This window comes from Ctenopharyngodon idella, chromosome 17 (assembly GCF_019924925.1).
Source record: "Ctenopharyngodon idella isolate HZGC_01 chromosome 17, HZGC01, whole genome shotgun sequence".
NCBI classification, from domain to species: Eukaryota; Metazoa; Chordata; class Actinopteri; order Cypriniformes; family Xenocyprididae; genus Ctenopharyngodon; species Ctenopharyngodon idella.
In genome coordinates, this window is record NC_067236.1 from 23,755,409 (window position 1) to 23,770,165 (window position 14,757).

Here is a 14,757-nt window from a genome sequence, read left to right on the forward strand (position 1 = left end):
CAGTGAACTCACCCCGTTGAGGCTGCCCAAGTCTTTGACCAGGTGCTCGTCCGTAGACGTGTCATAGTTGATCACAGCGTGTTGTTTGTCCACACTGCGAGACTGCGAAGGTGCAAAGAACAGAAAGCAGATTAGCTACATGACCTTATCATAAAATAAACGTGCACGCAAATCCAATGTAAATGCTACAAAGGGCCAGAAAACAACCTTTAGTGTTAAAACGTCTGCTGATATATTTACACAGTGGGACAGAGTGGTTTAAAAGAACAGAAGGCCTGTCTGGAGAACAGAGCCACGGCCAAAGAGTGTGACTGCACAATATTATCAGCGTAGGAGGGCAGAAAACAGTCTTGTCTGTGGAGAAAATCCTATCAGTAAACTTGCAGATAAACATTTACATCTGGCCACAGGAAGGCACAATTACCCAGCATTATCAGAGTCAGCAGTCTTCATACATCAAAGCAGATCTGCCCACACTCATTTACAGCCTCATTAGTGAGCTGATGTCATTGTTCGGAGCCATCGAGAGACTCTGGGACTTCATTATAGTCTGCGCAAAATGTTCCGCTTATTGAATCTAACCGAGCCTCGGAGACCCGTGTTGAATGGGTTTATCTACGTAGGACATGATGCATTTGCCTTTTCTGTCATTTTTTACATGCATCATATGAATGAAAGTACACTAAAAATGTCATTGCATCAGATAACAAAACATTTTAAATGACTAATAATGATGCATCTTGAAAGAGATTTGAAGCAGCGCTCTGACATGGTTGAACGTACGCCAGAGTTCGCGGCTGGCGAGGAATGCAGCGGAAATTCATGAGCAGAGAGGGAGAGGCCGAGGTTTGGACGCATGAATAGACAGGACGAGGCTTTTGACTCGAGCAAACTGCTGCGGTGAGAGGGCCGTGCCGAACTAACCGCAGATGAACACAATCATATAAACAGATTCAAAACACTGCATTCTAGTGTCAGCAGAACAAGAGACAGAGAAAACAGAGCGGGACATTTGTTTGAGTTTGAGTTTAAGAGAAAGACTGTGTCAGTGTCAGTAATCGACCCTACGCTGAAGGTTACTGTTGCTCAGACTTCACAGCACGAGCTGTATGAATGAACTGGAGATTTTCGTGGAGTGTGCATTTCAGGGATAGTTCACCCAAAAAGAAAATTTATCCCATGATTTACTCACCCTCCAGCCATCGTAGGTGTATATGATTATCTTTGGAAGAGTGACCTCTGACCTGAGGCATGACGTATTGACGAACATGGAAACGCAGAGGATAGAGCAAAACAAAACACCAGTCACGAATTAGAAGTCTAAATTAGAGAAATATCGGAGGATTTCATTATAAGAGAAGAGTAGGCTTATGCTACTCCTACATCCTAAGGTGTCCCTCAGGGGTCTGTTTTGGGACCTATTTTATTTTTCTTGTATATTAATAATATTTGTGACAGGGTCAATGACGTGACGGGTCATTTTTTTTGTTCAAAGACCTTAATAATAATAATAATAATAATAAAAAACAAAGATGACATCCAAAGTATGTAAGGTAGTACAACTACATCTCTTTTATTGAATCCAAAAAGTTTTAATTATATTTTGCGACATATAAAAGGTATTTTAAAGATTTTGAAGTGTCAAAAGGTCATTTGGTTTAACCGTCCAAAGGCCAATACAGCCAATTCATTTGTGATTAAAATATCTTAAAATGTAATAAATGTATATATTTTTTATTCTGGCATGATTTTATAACATCATATATCAACATAGTGCAAAATGGTATTAAAATTATGTGTAGAAGTCGTTGCTTTGTTATGAGAAAGAATGTCCGGAAAAAATTATTTCATTGATGTCATTCGGAGTAACCGATATAAAGGGACCATTTTGGATCAAGTCATGTGGTCAATATAATGTGACAGGATGTGACATCATTCAGACACCGGCAAAGGACCACATGGTCATGAAGTAACTAACTCTCTCTTAACTATTTGAAAAATTCATGTTTTCACTTGATCATACACATGTCCCGAAACATCAGTTCATTCAGTACAACCGCTATAAAAGAGAAAATGTTGTAATATTTTAAAAACTTGTACTAAATGTAAAATGTTGGATTGTCCTTTTTCTAGCTAGCTAGATATCAGCATTGTTTGAAAATATCGTCATTCGGTGTAACCAAAAGGGTCATTCGGTAAAACTGAAATTTTGGTTAAACCGAATGACTTTTTTGATGACAAATTTTGTCCATCTTGTAAATAATGACAAAAGCAGTGTTAACTGATTATAAAAACCACATAATCTCATTGTTAACACTTGATAAATCTTCAAAATTAATTATATGATATGATTTGCTATATTTTAAAAGTTCCTCGGGTCGAACAGAGCTAGGCTTTAAATATAATGCTTCTTCTGCTTGGAAAAATTTACAGAACATCTTAAAGCTGACTATGCTTCCATCACCAAACGAGTTTAAGTTACTTTTAACAGATTGTGTTTTATCCTTTATCTTGATCTTTGATTGTGTTTTTATGTGTATTTGTATGTTTATATTATTGTAAAATTAGTTTTTTAACCTGGTTAAATAAAGAATGAATGAATTAATGAAATCCTTCGTCATACATCACGTCAGGGGTTACTCATTTGTTGCAAGTCGACTTGTGTAGGCCGTCTGCCGGAAGCTAGTTATTTTAGTTTATAAATATTTAAATATGGATATTTTTCTTACAAAAACCCATCGCTTTACTTCAGAAGGCCTTTATTAACCCCTTGGAGTCGTATGGATTACTTTTATGATGGACGGATGCGCTTTTTTGGGCTTCAAAATCTCGCCCCCCCCCATTCACTACCAGAAACAAAACACATTCTATGTGGAAATACCTCCAACAACTCCAAAACGTAAAGCGAGGCGAATCACCTTTATTTCTATAGCGCTTTATACAAAACGGATCATTTCAAAGTAGTGTCACATTGATAAACAGGAAAATAACAACAGAATCGATGCAAACTTTAAAAAAAAATGAGACAAATTCTGCTGTAAAGCAGCTCTAAAAAAACAAAAATGTCATTATTCAGATCAATTCAGTTCACTGTTGATTCAGTTCAGTTCAATAACAGTCAATGATGCAACGTTAGTGTTATTATCCATCTCAATTTAGTTCAATTTTGGTTCTCATCCGGTGTAGTCTTGTCAAAAGTACTGACCGCGATACCAACAGCGCTCAAAGCGTCACATTTTTAAAATTTCAGCACCGACTTGGTATCATGGTCGGTACTTTTGACAACACTAATCCGGTTTCAGTGCAGTTGAATAGATAGTATTAGTGAATATTAATTGTCTTTTAAAATAGTGATTACATCAAAAACATGATGTAACTGCAGCTGTGTGTGTGTGAGTGTGTGCATCTGTAAAAAGTGTGTATTAAAGTACTCCATGTGACTACAGTGGTTTATCCTCAATTTTATGACGCGAGTGCTTTGTTTGCTTTAATGTACTTTAATGATGTCTTCACTGCCTTTCTGAGGCTTAAAAGTGGTAGTTGCGTCGACCGTCAATGGAGGGACAGAAAGCTCTCAGATTTCATTAAAAAGATCTTCATCTGTGTTCAGAAGATGAACGAATGTCTTCTTACAGATTTGGAACGAAATCCCTTTAAAGCCACGGATCAGTAAGGCACTGCAGACACGTCCTATGTGAAAGCACAATGAGTGTGTGCCGATACGTACTACAATACATACTGCATACAGAGTATGTGGGAACCTGGCGTAAGGGTTTGGATTAGGCACTCAGGTGTGATGGGTAGGGTTAGAGTAAGGAGATTGTGTCAATGAATGTCCTCACAAAGACAGATTGTGTGTGTTTAGTGTCTGACCTGTAGCATCAGTTCACAATCCTCTCTGCCCACAAAGATCATCTCACGGGGCAAACGGTGGCGTGTGCCGGAGCTGCTCACCAGGAACCACGACGTCACGCTCATCTTCAAACAGCTCCTCAAAACTCCATCAACTTCCTGCAGGAGGAAAATCATCCGTCATATTCTGAGAATTGAGCTTCAACTTCCTAATCATAACGCAGACTCGTGACAACACAACTGTTAAAACCATTTGAAACATTCTGATGTATAATATATTAAACACGCATATTTTATGATTTACATATTTGTAGTGAGATCATTTGAATATATGGGAACTTTCATTGAGGAACAAAGTTGTATCGATCAGGAATTGATTGTATGGAGGAAAAATTTATTTTTAACACCAGAATAGAGACAAACCCGGATGTGCGTTTGCTAAAATGGTGGATAAGGACTATTTGTCTATTGGTTAACATTATCCAACAGTCATCTAACAGCATTTAGAAAGAAAATGAGTGGATTTTGATTTCACATCGACTTTGAAATGGTGAAAAACATGAAATAGCAACATACACTTGATTTTGACAAACTGTTGAAGTTGCGACATAAAATGAAGGAGAAATTTTCTAGGTCAATTGTTAATTTGAACAGCCTCAAATCATGCTGGATCACATATAATCAATCAATCAAACTATAATCAATATGTCAAAGTGAAATGATCCTGGTTTGTGTTGCTGGTATCAAGGTAAAGTTGTTATAATATTCAGATAAGCAAGTTTTTTTAGTTTCTGATGTGTTTAAAATTGATTTGATCAGGACAAAGTTCCTTTAAAAGACTCTCTGACGGAATCTGTATGGAAAATAACACATTAAATCAGAAACAGACCAACATCTGTAAGGTGTACAGTGTAAAATAAACTATTAAAGCAGCAGAGACGGAATTAAACCCTATTAGCGACTAACAAACCTGTAAATCAACATTAATTAATATCAAACTGAAGAGTTCACGAACTATATGCGGATTTCCAACGGTAATCCAAACCTCACAGTCGATATTCCGCGTTCATGAGCCACAACTGCAACATGACAACACGAATAAAGCACAACAGAGCCATTTAAACATATAAACACACACAAAAGAGACTCAAACGAGGCAGAACTGATATCATTGTCCAGGTAAAACACTCACACACCTTCTTCAGTGAAGCTCCGGGCGGCTAAAGCTCAACAGGAAGTTTATTCCTGACATTCCCGAACATCCGAGCGCTTAACGACACACTTTACAACATCTAAATATGAGCTTAATCCGTCTCCATCACTCCTAGAGGAAGTGAAATAATGTAGCTGGAGTTCGCGGCTGTTATTCCCGATATATTGAGACTTTTATCCGCCGTCCGTCCGTCCGCGCGAGAGTCTGTCAGAGTCTGTCAGGCCGGCGGGTGAGTGACGTCACAGCCGCCGCAGCGCCTCCACCTGAAACTCGAGCCAGAAAAACTAGATCCACCTTTAATTACTGGATTACAACATAAAAGCCTCTGTACGCGATTATATTGTTCAAATGCTTTTGTTGCATAGTTACATACAGAGGTTAATGTAGCATTCTATAGCACAAATAGTAGGCTATCTGGACACTAAAGTCACACTTAAAATGTGTAAATGTCATTGCATTCGATAAGAAAATAAGTGGAAGCAAGTGTTTTTAGATAAGATTCGTGCTAAAATAAACATATAAAGTATTGTGATACACACACACACACATACATATACGCGATTAATCGCGATTTGACAGCACTAGTTTTAACGTATGACAACCACAAAGTGTGTGTGTATAAATATATATAGTGCTGTCAAGCGATTAATTGTATCCAAAATAAGTTTGTTTACATAATATGTGTGTACTGTGTATATTTAATATGTAAATATATATATATATACACACACACACAAATACACACACATGCATGTATAAATTTAACAAAAAAAACACACACAGACATGATATATATATAAATATATATACACAATATTTCTCAAATATATACATGTATGTTTGAGTTTTTATATATACATATTAAATATACACAGTACACACATATAAACAAACTTTTATTTTGAATACAATTAATCGCGATTAATCGCTTGACAGCACTATATATATATATATATATACATACATATACACACACATATATACTTACACATTTTTATGTTAGATGCGATTAATCGCAATTAATCGATTTGACGACATTAGATAAAACGTGGTAATTTGACGCTTTAACCTTTATTTTACATTAAACAAATCCACAATAATCCAAATATACAGTAAAGGGATCATTTCACATGAGTCATAATCATTATTATGGAAGCCCATTTCCACCCCAGGGGAAAATTGTGCTTTGGTAGATTGCAATTTTGACACAATTATGAATTCATTATTATGACATATGACATAAAAAGTCAAAATTATGACATAAAAATCAAATAATAAGTCATAATAATGACATACCAAGTAATAATTTTCACTTTTTTGTCATAATTGATATAAAAAGTCGAAATTATGATACACTAAGACAAAGTCCGTGACTTTCTGTCATAATTCTGAGTTTTAAACTCATCATTTTGACTTTCCATCTCACAAATAGGACTTAGTATGTCATAATTTTTATTTACAAAAGCATTTTTTTTTCTTATGCGTTGGAAATGTGCTTCCATTCTTTGCAGAACTGAGAAAAATTAACCCATATTCTAATGTTCCGTTGCGTTTGTTCTCCGCTAGATGGCGCTGTACGCCACAGGAAGATCATCTGATCTGAAGTCATTTTCAGACCAAGAAACAAAAAACATGCTTCAGTTGTTCTCAACCAGAAGTGACAACTAGGGGGCCTCAAGATAACTTAAAATCATTTGAAATCAAAGTTAAATAAAAAAAAATAATAATAAAAAAAACTTATTTTACTGACCCTCAACAACCATGTGTTTCACTGAAGAATCAGGATTCACACTGTCTTGGAAAAACTGAGGAAATTTAGTTTTACTTTTAGTTGAAAATCATGACATTCAATACTCATTATGAAGTGAAGAAGCTGATTCTGACCTCATCATGACTAAGTCATTTACAAACAAAACATTATTTTCTGTTATCATTTGTAAGAACCTTCATATAAAATCATGTAAATGTTGTGCATTAGTCTGGAGCTGTAAAGCAGAGATGCTTTAATCGTCAGTGTTGAAAATAAACATGAGTAGCTTGTGGGAAAACTGTCCTGATGTTTAATTGTGTTGCAGTGGGGAAGGTCTCTGTGAAGCAGGTAATTGTGGGAGAAACAGCTGACGCCTGTTTTCTGTTGAATTGTAGGTGAGATATTTTTGCAGTCTTGCAGCATGTCGTGCGTGAGCCGCGGCCGGTCCGTTTCCTCTGGGTTTTGTCCTACACTCCATCCAGCTGTGAGGGTTTGTAACCAACATCTGGCCCACAGACTCCACCATCTGCTTCAGAACAACACATCTGACCAACTGCACGGAGACACCGGGGCTAGTTGTCACACTTCCTACTCCAATCAATACTTGTCAGGATGGGTTTATTTTTCAAAGTCAGTTTAAATGGTAAAACAGTTTTGAAACAAAATAATTTATGCGATGACAAAAATAGAAAGGTTACTTCTGAAGCATTTCTCTTATCATTAATCTTATTCCATATTGATTTCAACATTTACTAATACATTATATGTGCATCTGTTAATATTATTTAATGGACCTGGGCTAACAATGAAGTTGTATTTATTAATATTTAAAAAGTTTAATAAAGTTCAATGTTATTTAATCAAATTAATAAGTACACTATGTAACTTTTGGCCCTCTAGCGGCTAAAAACTGCAGAAAACATCTTGCGGAAGAACATTGTTTTGGTTGTGCTTCGGCTCTGCGTGACTGTGCGGATGAATTTGTCGCGAACACTATGGCAATTTATCTGTTCAATAAAATACCTTGCTCACCTGTTGAGTAATAAAACGCCATCATCTCCACGTTGCTTTTACATTTCGGCTGCGTCCGAAAACTAGAAAATGCTGCCTTCGGAGGACACATTTCAAGGTAGGAAGGCATCAAGGCACGCCCGAATCCAATGTTAGCTTCACTTCCTGTTTCCTGAGATACCTTCATCTGATCGATTTTGGAAGGCAGCATAGATGTATTCTTCGCTGCCTTTGATATCCCACAATCCAATGCATTCTTTTCGTGACAGTTGAGCTAGAAAAATAAAGATGGCGTCCGAAAGTTGCGTGTAAATGTACATTTCTAACCAACATTTTCCAATTTTGATGTCATTTCTATTGAGAAATTAGTACTGTAGTAATTACATATTTGTTTAGTTCTCAACAAAGCTCGCGCTATTTTGCCGTAGATCATTAAACTGTTACGCTGCCTCAGAAGTCAGTTTCATGAGGTGCCTTCATGCACAAACGCTGCCTTACAAGTCATTGCCTGATAAGGCATCGAGGCATCAAGTCAGCTGCCTAGGTTTTCGGATGCAGCCTTCAAATCCCTCAGTTCTAATCTCTGCCACTCCCACAACAGACACGCGTCAAAGTAGGCGGAGCAACTGTTCGGAGGCTGCGTCTGAGGTCGCATTTTAAGGCTGCATATGTGATCAAGGATGTCTTATTTAAGAAAAGTAACCGTAATCAAATTGACTGTTATTCCTCATGAAGTGTAAAGTACTGTAATTTCTTTCTTACTTTGCAATCTAACAGTTACTTTTCTTAAATGAGACCGCCTCGATGTTGTGTGCAGCCTTCAAATGCGACCTCCTGAGGAGGCAGTTACGGATATGACGAGACACGCACGGGCGAGCGATGAATGTACGAAATTTCCCGCGAAAACCATCCCGTCAGGTCTAATGCTGCTTCCAGACGGATTTTTCCTACCTCTTTCTAGGAAATAACGTCTGGAACGCCATTCAAAGTCGGATATTCGGCGTGTGAACTCGGAACATCGATCAATCCCGACCTCAGCGAGAGCGTCATTTTATGTCACTTCCAAGATGTCAGCGCGTCTCGTTTCCAATGAATATGAATGTAAAAACAAACTTTAACATTAGATAATACGTTAATGTAATGTTACGTTCGCTTTTCATCAGCTGTTTTCAAAGCTATTTATGTTATTTTTATTTTGCCATAATTGACACAGATATGCTCTCATGGTGTCATGGCGATGTCGTGCGTCATGTCGTGTGGTCAACATGTGAACGTGACGTATTGTGATAGGTCTGAAGCAGGACATTTAACTTGGGGTATTTCCAACCTCGTCTGGAACGCAGCATTATTTAAGAAAAGTATTGACTGTTATTCTTCGTTAAGTGTAAAATACTGTAATTTATTTCTTACTTTGCAATCTAACGGCTACTTTTCTTAAATGAGACCGCCTCGATGACGTATGCAGCCTTCAAATGCGACCTCCTGAGGACGCAGCCTTCGAAATGAGAATCAGCTTCTATTTACGGATATGATGAATGTACGCAATTTCCCGCGAAAACCATCCCGTCAGGTCTAAATTGTAAACACTTATAATAAGCTTACCACAGTGAATCAGCGTAAGACAAAAATACTTTTTGGAAGAAGAATTGGTGATATTATTTAAGTTTTGTTAATTTTGAACAAAAAAAGTTCCCTTTAATGAAACCTTATTGTAAAGTGTTACCAAAACATCAAACCTCAGGGTTACCAATGTTTAATTAACTGTAAATTTAATTTTTACTTGGAAGAACACAGATGTATAGAAGAGGTGTGAAATACTGTGAAATAATCAACCAGTACAATTTAGCCAAAAGTTTATTTGATCAATTCAATGGAAAAAAAGTCTAAATCATAAAAACAGCTGAACAATGTATACAAATTATTATTTGTATCCTAAAGCTGGTGTTCTTTAGTTTACGTATTAAAAAAGACAACAAAATTAAAGGATATAAAAGTAAAATATCTTCCCATTTAAAAAAAAGATCAGAGGACTGTATGAAAAAGCATAATTCATATGAAACATCAGATCTAAAAAAATAGGAAACAATTGTTTTGCATATATATAATAAGGTAATAAGGTGAAAAGAGAGGAAAGGCCTTTACATTCATTTACGTATGCTGACCAACATCTGTGTGTGTGATTATTACACATACCATCAACAATGATCAGAGCATTTCACAATAATAATAATAATAATAATGTTTAAAACACACATAACCAGCCAACAGATTCTCACACGTGTGGTTGTGAGTTAAATCACAAGTGCTTCAAAACAGTTTCATTATATTTACACCAATGTGTAGAAATGTTGCTTTAAATAAGTTGTACAATACACTTTTAATGCACAAAATGAATCTGTTTTGCATGGTGTGTGTGTGTGGAGCACACAGTAAATCACATAAGTCCTTTCTAGTTGTTAATATTTAACTAATAAACGAATCCAAGCTAAAACACAAAGTCATTTTAAACAGTTAGAAGGTTTAGATGGTCCCTTGGATTGTAATTGTTCATCAGTCGCTAAAGTACCTCGCCGAGGCTGTGCAACACACTGGGATAAAAACACACGCAACAGAACATGGAAAACACAGAAAATAAAACAGGAAGAGGATTGATGAGATGGAGAATACAAAAAGCTCCTTAATACGAGACACTGAAACCCATCAAAACATGTCAGGCTCACATAAAAGAAGAAATTATAGGATTTAAATCATACATTTTTCAGGATGGATTAATTTTTAAAGCCAATTTCTGCGTTGACCTTTTGTGACAACATGCCCCAGTAACATCCTCTATAACATTTGAAATGTATTGTGTCTAAGTAATGGCTTTTATGCAGTATTTATATGGTAAAACAGTTATGAAACACAAAATAATTTATTTATCATCAAACAGATATTGTAATGATTCAATTGTATAAAATTGCATCATATAATAAATTAAGAATTATTTTGGTGACACATTTAAATTGTATAATTCCTCATTCTCATGGATACATTTGAATCGTAAAGGCCCGTTCACACCAAGAACGATAACTATAAAGATAACGATAAAGATATAGTTCTAAAAATCGTTCTAAATATAAAAGAATGGCACTGTCCACACCACAGCTATAATGATAACGATCATTGGGATCACTTTCAGAACGGTTGAACGATAAAACACTGACAGCCAATCAGAATCCATTCTAATTCAACGTCTCGCGAATTTAAAATGGCGGACGATATTGTGGAAAAGTGAAAAACCACCGCGGTTTGACAACTCAAAAAATTAGATCATAATGCTAGGCTAGCAAACAGTGTAATATAAAATTACCTCAGGTATCCAGCGCTAATTTTAACTACAGCATTGTCTTGCTTCCTTTGAAGTTGCAGTGAAAAAGTTGCAGTGAAAGGCGTTGTTTTGATTCCACTATATTGATTTCGTCACTGTTAGATTAGATCGATTACGCTAGCTATTCACTCGAAACATATCACGCTGAGGACATCTGCTGGTTGAAGCCGTGTAAGTGCAACAATATCAGCAAAAACATGTTGTACACACTTTAAAACCGCAGCGTGTGAGCTTACAAAAAACAGACCGTTATCGTTCGTTGGAGCTGAACGCAAATATATTTTGACGCGTCCCGTCTACGGCGTAGATATCGTTCTTGGTGTGAACGGGCCTTAATACCGTCATTTTTGGCCCTAAACTCAGGCTTTATTTTCTTAAAGAAAAATATAATTGTTTATTTCTCGCTTTTGATTTTAGGATTTGAAATATGATCCAGACATGTTCAGATTTCACTCCTTTGCTATATTGATGGTGGTGGTTTTTAATAAGTTAATTTCTAGTTTTGTGGAATTCAGTCATTTTAATAAGTAATTAAAAAAATGAAATAAAATAATAATTTATCTACATTTCTACTATATTGCACATTCCATGCAAGTGAAATTTAGACCAAAAGTACTTTAGGGGTCGAGACACAGTTCAATTCAGTCTATACATTTATACAAGCTGCTTTTTTATTCGTTTCAATTGGTCGATTTATATAAATGGTGTTTTTGAATGGAAATAAAATAATATTTGGCATGAGGTTAGTTTTAATACTTCAATACTAGACTAAAGATGTGCTGTACAATCCATTTCTTTCAATGCTATATTAATGGACATTAATTTGGCAGTTCGAGTGGAAACATGTTTCAGTGTTCCCTCTCATATCCTCAGAAAACATCATGAAATCAAAGGCCACAGAAGCAAAGAGAAACTAGTTTCAGGACAAACATCACAGATCCAGACGTGCTGGTAAACATCTCCCTTCACGCTGATCTCAGAGCAGCTTCTGTGAAGCTTGTGTGATGCTGCGTCCGTCAGAGGAAGGGGAAACGTCTACCTAAAGTGTTGGAAATGCTGGAGCAGAGGCAGATATCGGGACGCTTTCATGCCATTCCACTGGCGGAGTAGGAGAACTGTGGGAAATGTGGCCTCCTCTCGCTGTCGAACGGCTCCATACCATCCTCTGTTTACAAGATAGACACAGTCATAAATGCTTATTTCCCCTTTACACTTTTTAATATGCTTCTTTTATAACTAAAGTTGGCATGAAAGTAATTGTGAGCAGTTCAGTAACACTTGTTAAGTTACCTAGAGACTCGAAACTTGGTCAGATGATAGGTCTCAATTTGGGGAGAGACTGATTGGCCAATAGGTGGCGCTACAGCGATCAAAAACGCTAAACTGCTCATAACCCCTACCTAGACAGTTTGTCTTAGACTCAAGTGCCTTATATCGTTGGAAACGAACAAAACGTATATCTCCGATTTCATTTGCGCCTGGAAAAATTTTCCGCCATTTTGAATTTTGTCCAAAACCTAGTCAAACTAGTCCTAGGTTTTTCCGCCAGATCGGAACCAAACCAGTGCAGAAATGTTCTCTGGAGAATGAATATCCAAAGTTATCAAAAAAAAGTTGCAATTTTGATTCACGGTCGCTAAGGGGCGCCAAAACGTTCAAAATGGGCGTGGCCACTTTTACTAAAATGGCTGTAACTCTTGAACGGAATGAGATATTTTCACCAAACTTGGTATACTTGTGTATGGGCTCAATCTGTGGTCACAGTAAAAAAAATCGTGGCGATTGGACACTTGGTGGTGCTATAACATGAAAAAAACATTAAAACAGCTGTAACTACGCAACCGTTAGTCCAATTGACTTGAAAATTGGCATGCAGTGTCTTGGTCCAAGGGGGCATGATAGTCTATGAGACATTGGCGTATCTCAAAAAACATGGCCGCCATCAGCCAATGAAGTTTGTGCACCTATTAGACAAGGTTAATAGAGGCCGATTGGAATGAAACTCAGTGGGCATGTTTGACTCATGGTCCTAGAGGTCTGTAAGAATTTTGAAAGAAATCGGCCACTAGTTGGCGCTAAAAAGTTTTACACCTCTGTAACCACATGGTGTTTCATACATCCACACAATATGCATATCATTTGATAGATCTCATGCTGAACAACTTTGCCTCAAGAACCACTGCTGTTAATCGAATCGTTTATTAAATATTAACAATTATGTAAAAAAACTATTTTTGCGAACTAATCCTAGGTTTTTCGCCCGATCGGAACCAAACCAGTGCAGTACAATTCTCTGGACTCTCTAGATTAATAATTATCAAAAAAAGTTGAACTTTACCCTTTGGGTAGCTATAACAGTGTCATTTAGAAAAGGGGCGTGGCAAAATATACTGAAAAAGCCTATAAATCCTAAACGAAAACTCAGAACTTCACGAAAATAGGTGAGCACATGAGACCTGTTCTTTTAAACCAGTATTTTGGATCTGTGCATTTTGTCTTAAAGTGACAGCAGCCTAATATTCCAGGTGTTTGTGACGGCGGTACCTTGTCCAGGTGGTGTGATGGTGATGGTCTGTCCTGTGAACTCTTCATCAAAATATCTGGTGTCTGTTTCTGAGGACACTTGTGGTTTGAACGGAGGAATCAGCTGAGGAACAGAGAGAGACTGTTAGACAATCCTGATCAACCATTTTACAGCCATTCTACTTCACTACACTGAAAAACTGCTGTGGGATTTTCACTCAGAAATTGCTAGTAAATTTCACAAATAACTGCAGAGAAATGGCAAGTGACACATTTACTTAAATGTGAAATAGCATTAACTGCAATGTCATGACAGGCGCAAATGGGTTTAGATGTTTTTTGGGGTGTTGAATAATGGCACAAACACCAGTAAATTAACTAGCGCAAACCTTAGTAAATCAAGTTGCATGATTTATTTAAAAAACTCCTGAAGGGAAACTCCTATAAATGCAAAAATAATTGTAGGATATAATTTATTTTTTTAATAAATAAATAAAAATGTGATTAAAAAAAAATATTAGTTATTAATGTATTAAATAGATTAAATTAGATTAAAATAAATAAATAAAAATTAGATTAATATAAATTAATAAATAAATTGATTAAAATTAAATAAATGAATAAATAATACATTTAAAAGTACATTACTATAGGGAGTAGAAAAAATATAAAATAACGTAGCATATATTTATAATTTATTTATTTATATAAATTTTTCCATAATACAAATATAATTTATTTTTAATAAATAAATATTTGATTAAAATAAAACATTAGTTATTAATCTAATAAATAGATTAAATTAGATTAAAATAAATACAAAAATCGATTAATATAAATAAAAAAATAAATAAAAATTAGATTCAATTTAAATAAATAAATAAGTAAATAATGCATTTAACAAAATCGATTAATATAAAAAAGAAATAAAAATTAGATTAAATTTAAATAAATAAATAAATAATGCATTTAACATTCTACTTTATTTATATTATTTTTTCCATAATACAAATATAATTTATTTTTAATAAATAAATA

At 35.7% G+C, this 14,757-nt stretch overlaps 2 protein-coding genes across 7 annotated transcripts in view; both read right to left on the bottom strand.

Moving 5' to 3' along the window:
- Positions 1 to 5,327, bottom strand: part of LOC127498689 (centrosomal protein of 170 kDa protein B-like) — a 30,908-nt gene extending 25,581 nt beyond the window's left edge. For 3 of the 6 annotated variants that reach the window (XM_051868324.1, XM_051868322.1, XM_051868319.1), the window contains exons 1-3: positions 5,049 to 5,326; positions 3,874 to 4,011; positions 13 to 102 (exon numbers count right to left, since the gene is read on the bottom strand). In XM_051868324.1, the coding sequence (XP_051724284.1) occupies positions 13 to 102; positions 3,874 to 3,978 (195 nt within the window). In that variant the 5' untranslated portion in view covers positions 3,979 to 4,011; positions 5,049 to 5,326. Of the gene's footprint in view, positions 1 to 12; positions 103 to 3,873; positions 4,012 to 5,044 lie in introns of all 6 variants that reach the window. The other 3 variants (XM_051868321.1, XM_051868320.1, XM_051868323.1) reach the window with 3 other exon arrangements.
- A 4,335-nt stretch (positions 5,328 to 9,662) lies between these two features.
- The window catches only part of LOC127498588 (RAC-alpha serine/threonine-protein kinase), a 55,835-nt gene continuing 50,740 nt past the window's right edge, over positions 9,663 to 14,757 (bottom strand). The window contains exons 13-14 of the mRNA XM_051868111.1: positions 13,741 to 13,843; positions 9,663 to 12,361 (exon numbers count right to left, since the gene is read on the bottom strand). Coding sequence (XP_051724071.1) covers positions 12,282 to 12,361; positions 13,741 to 13,843 — 183 coding nt within the window. The 3' untranslated portion in view covers positions 9,663 to 12,281. The remainder of the gene's footprint in view (positions 12,362 to 13,740; positions 13,844 to 14,757) is intronic.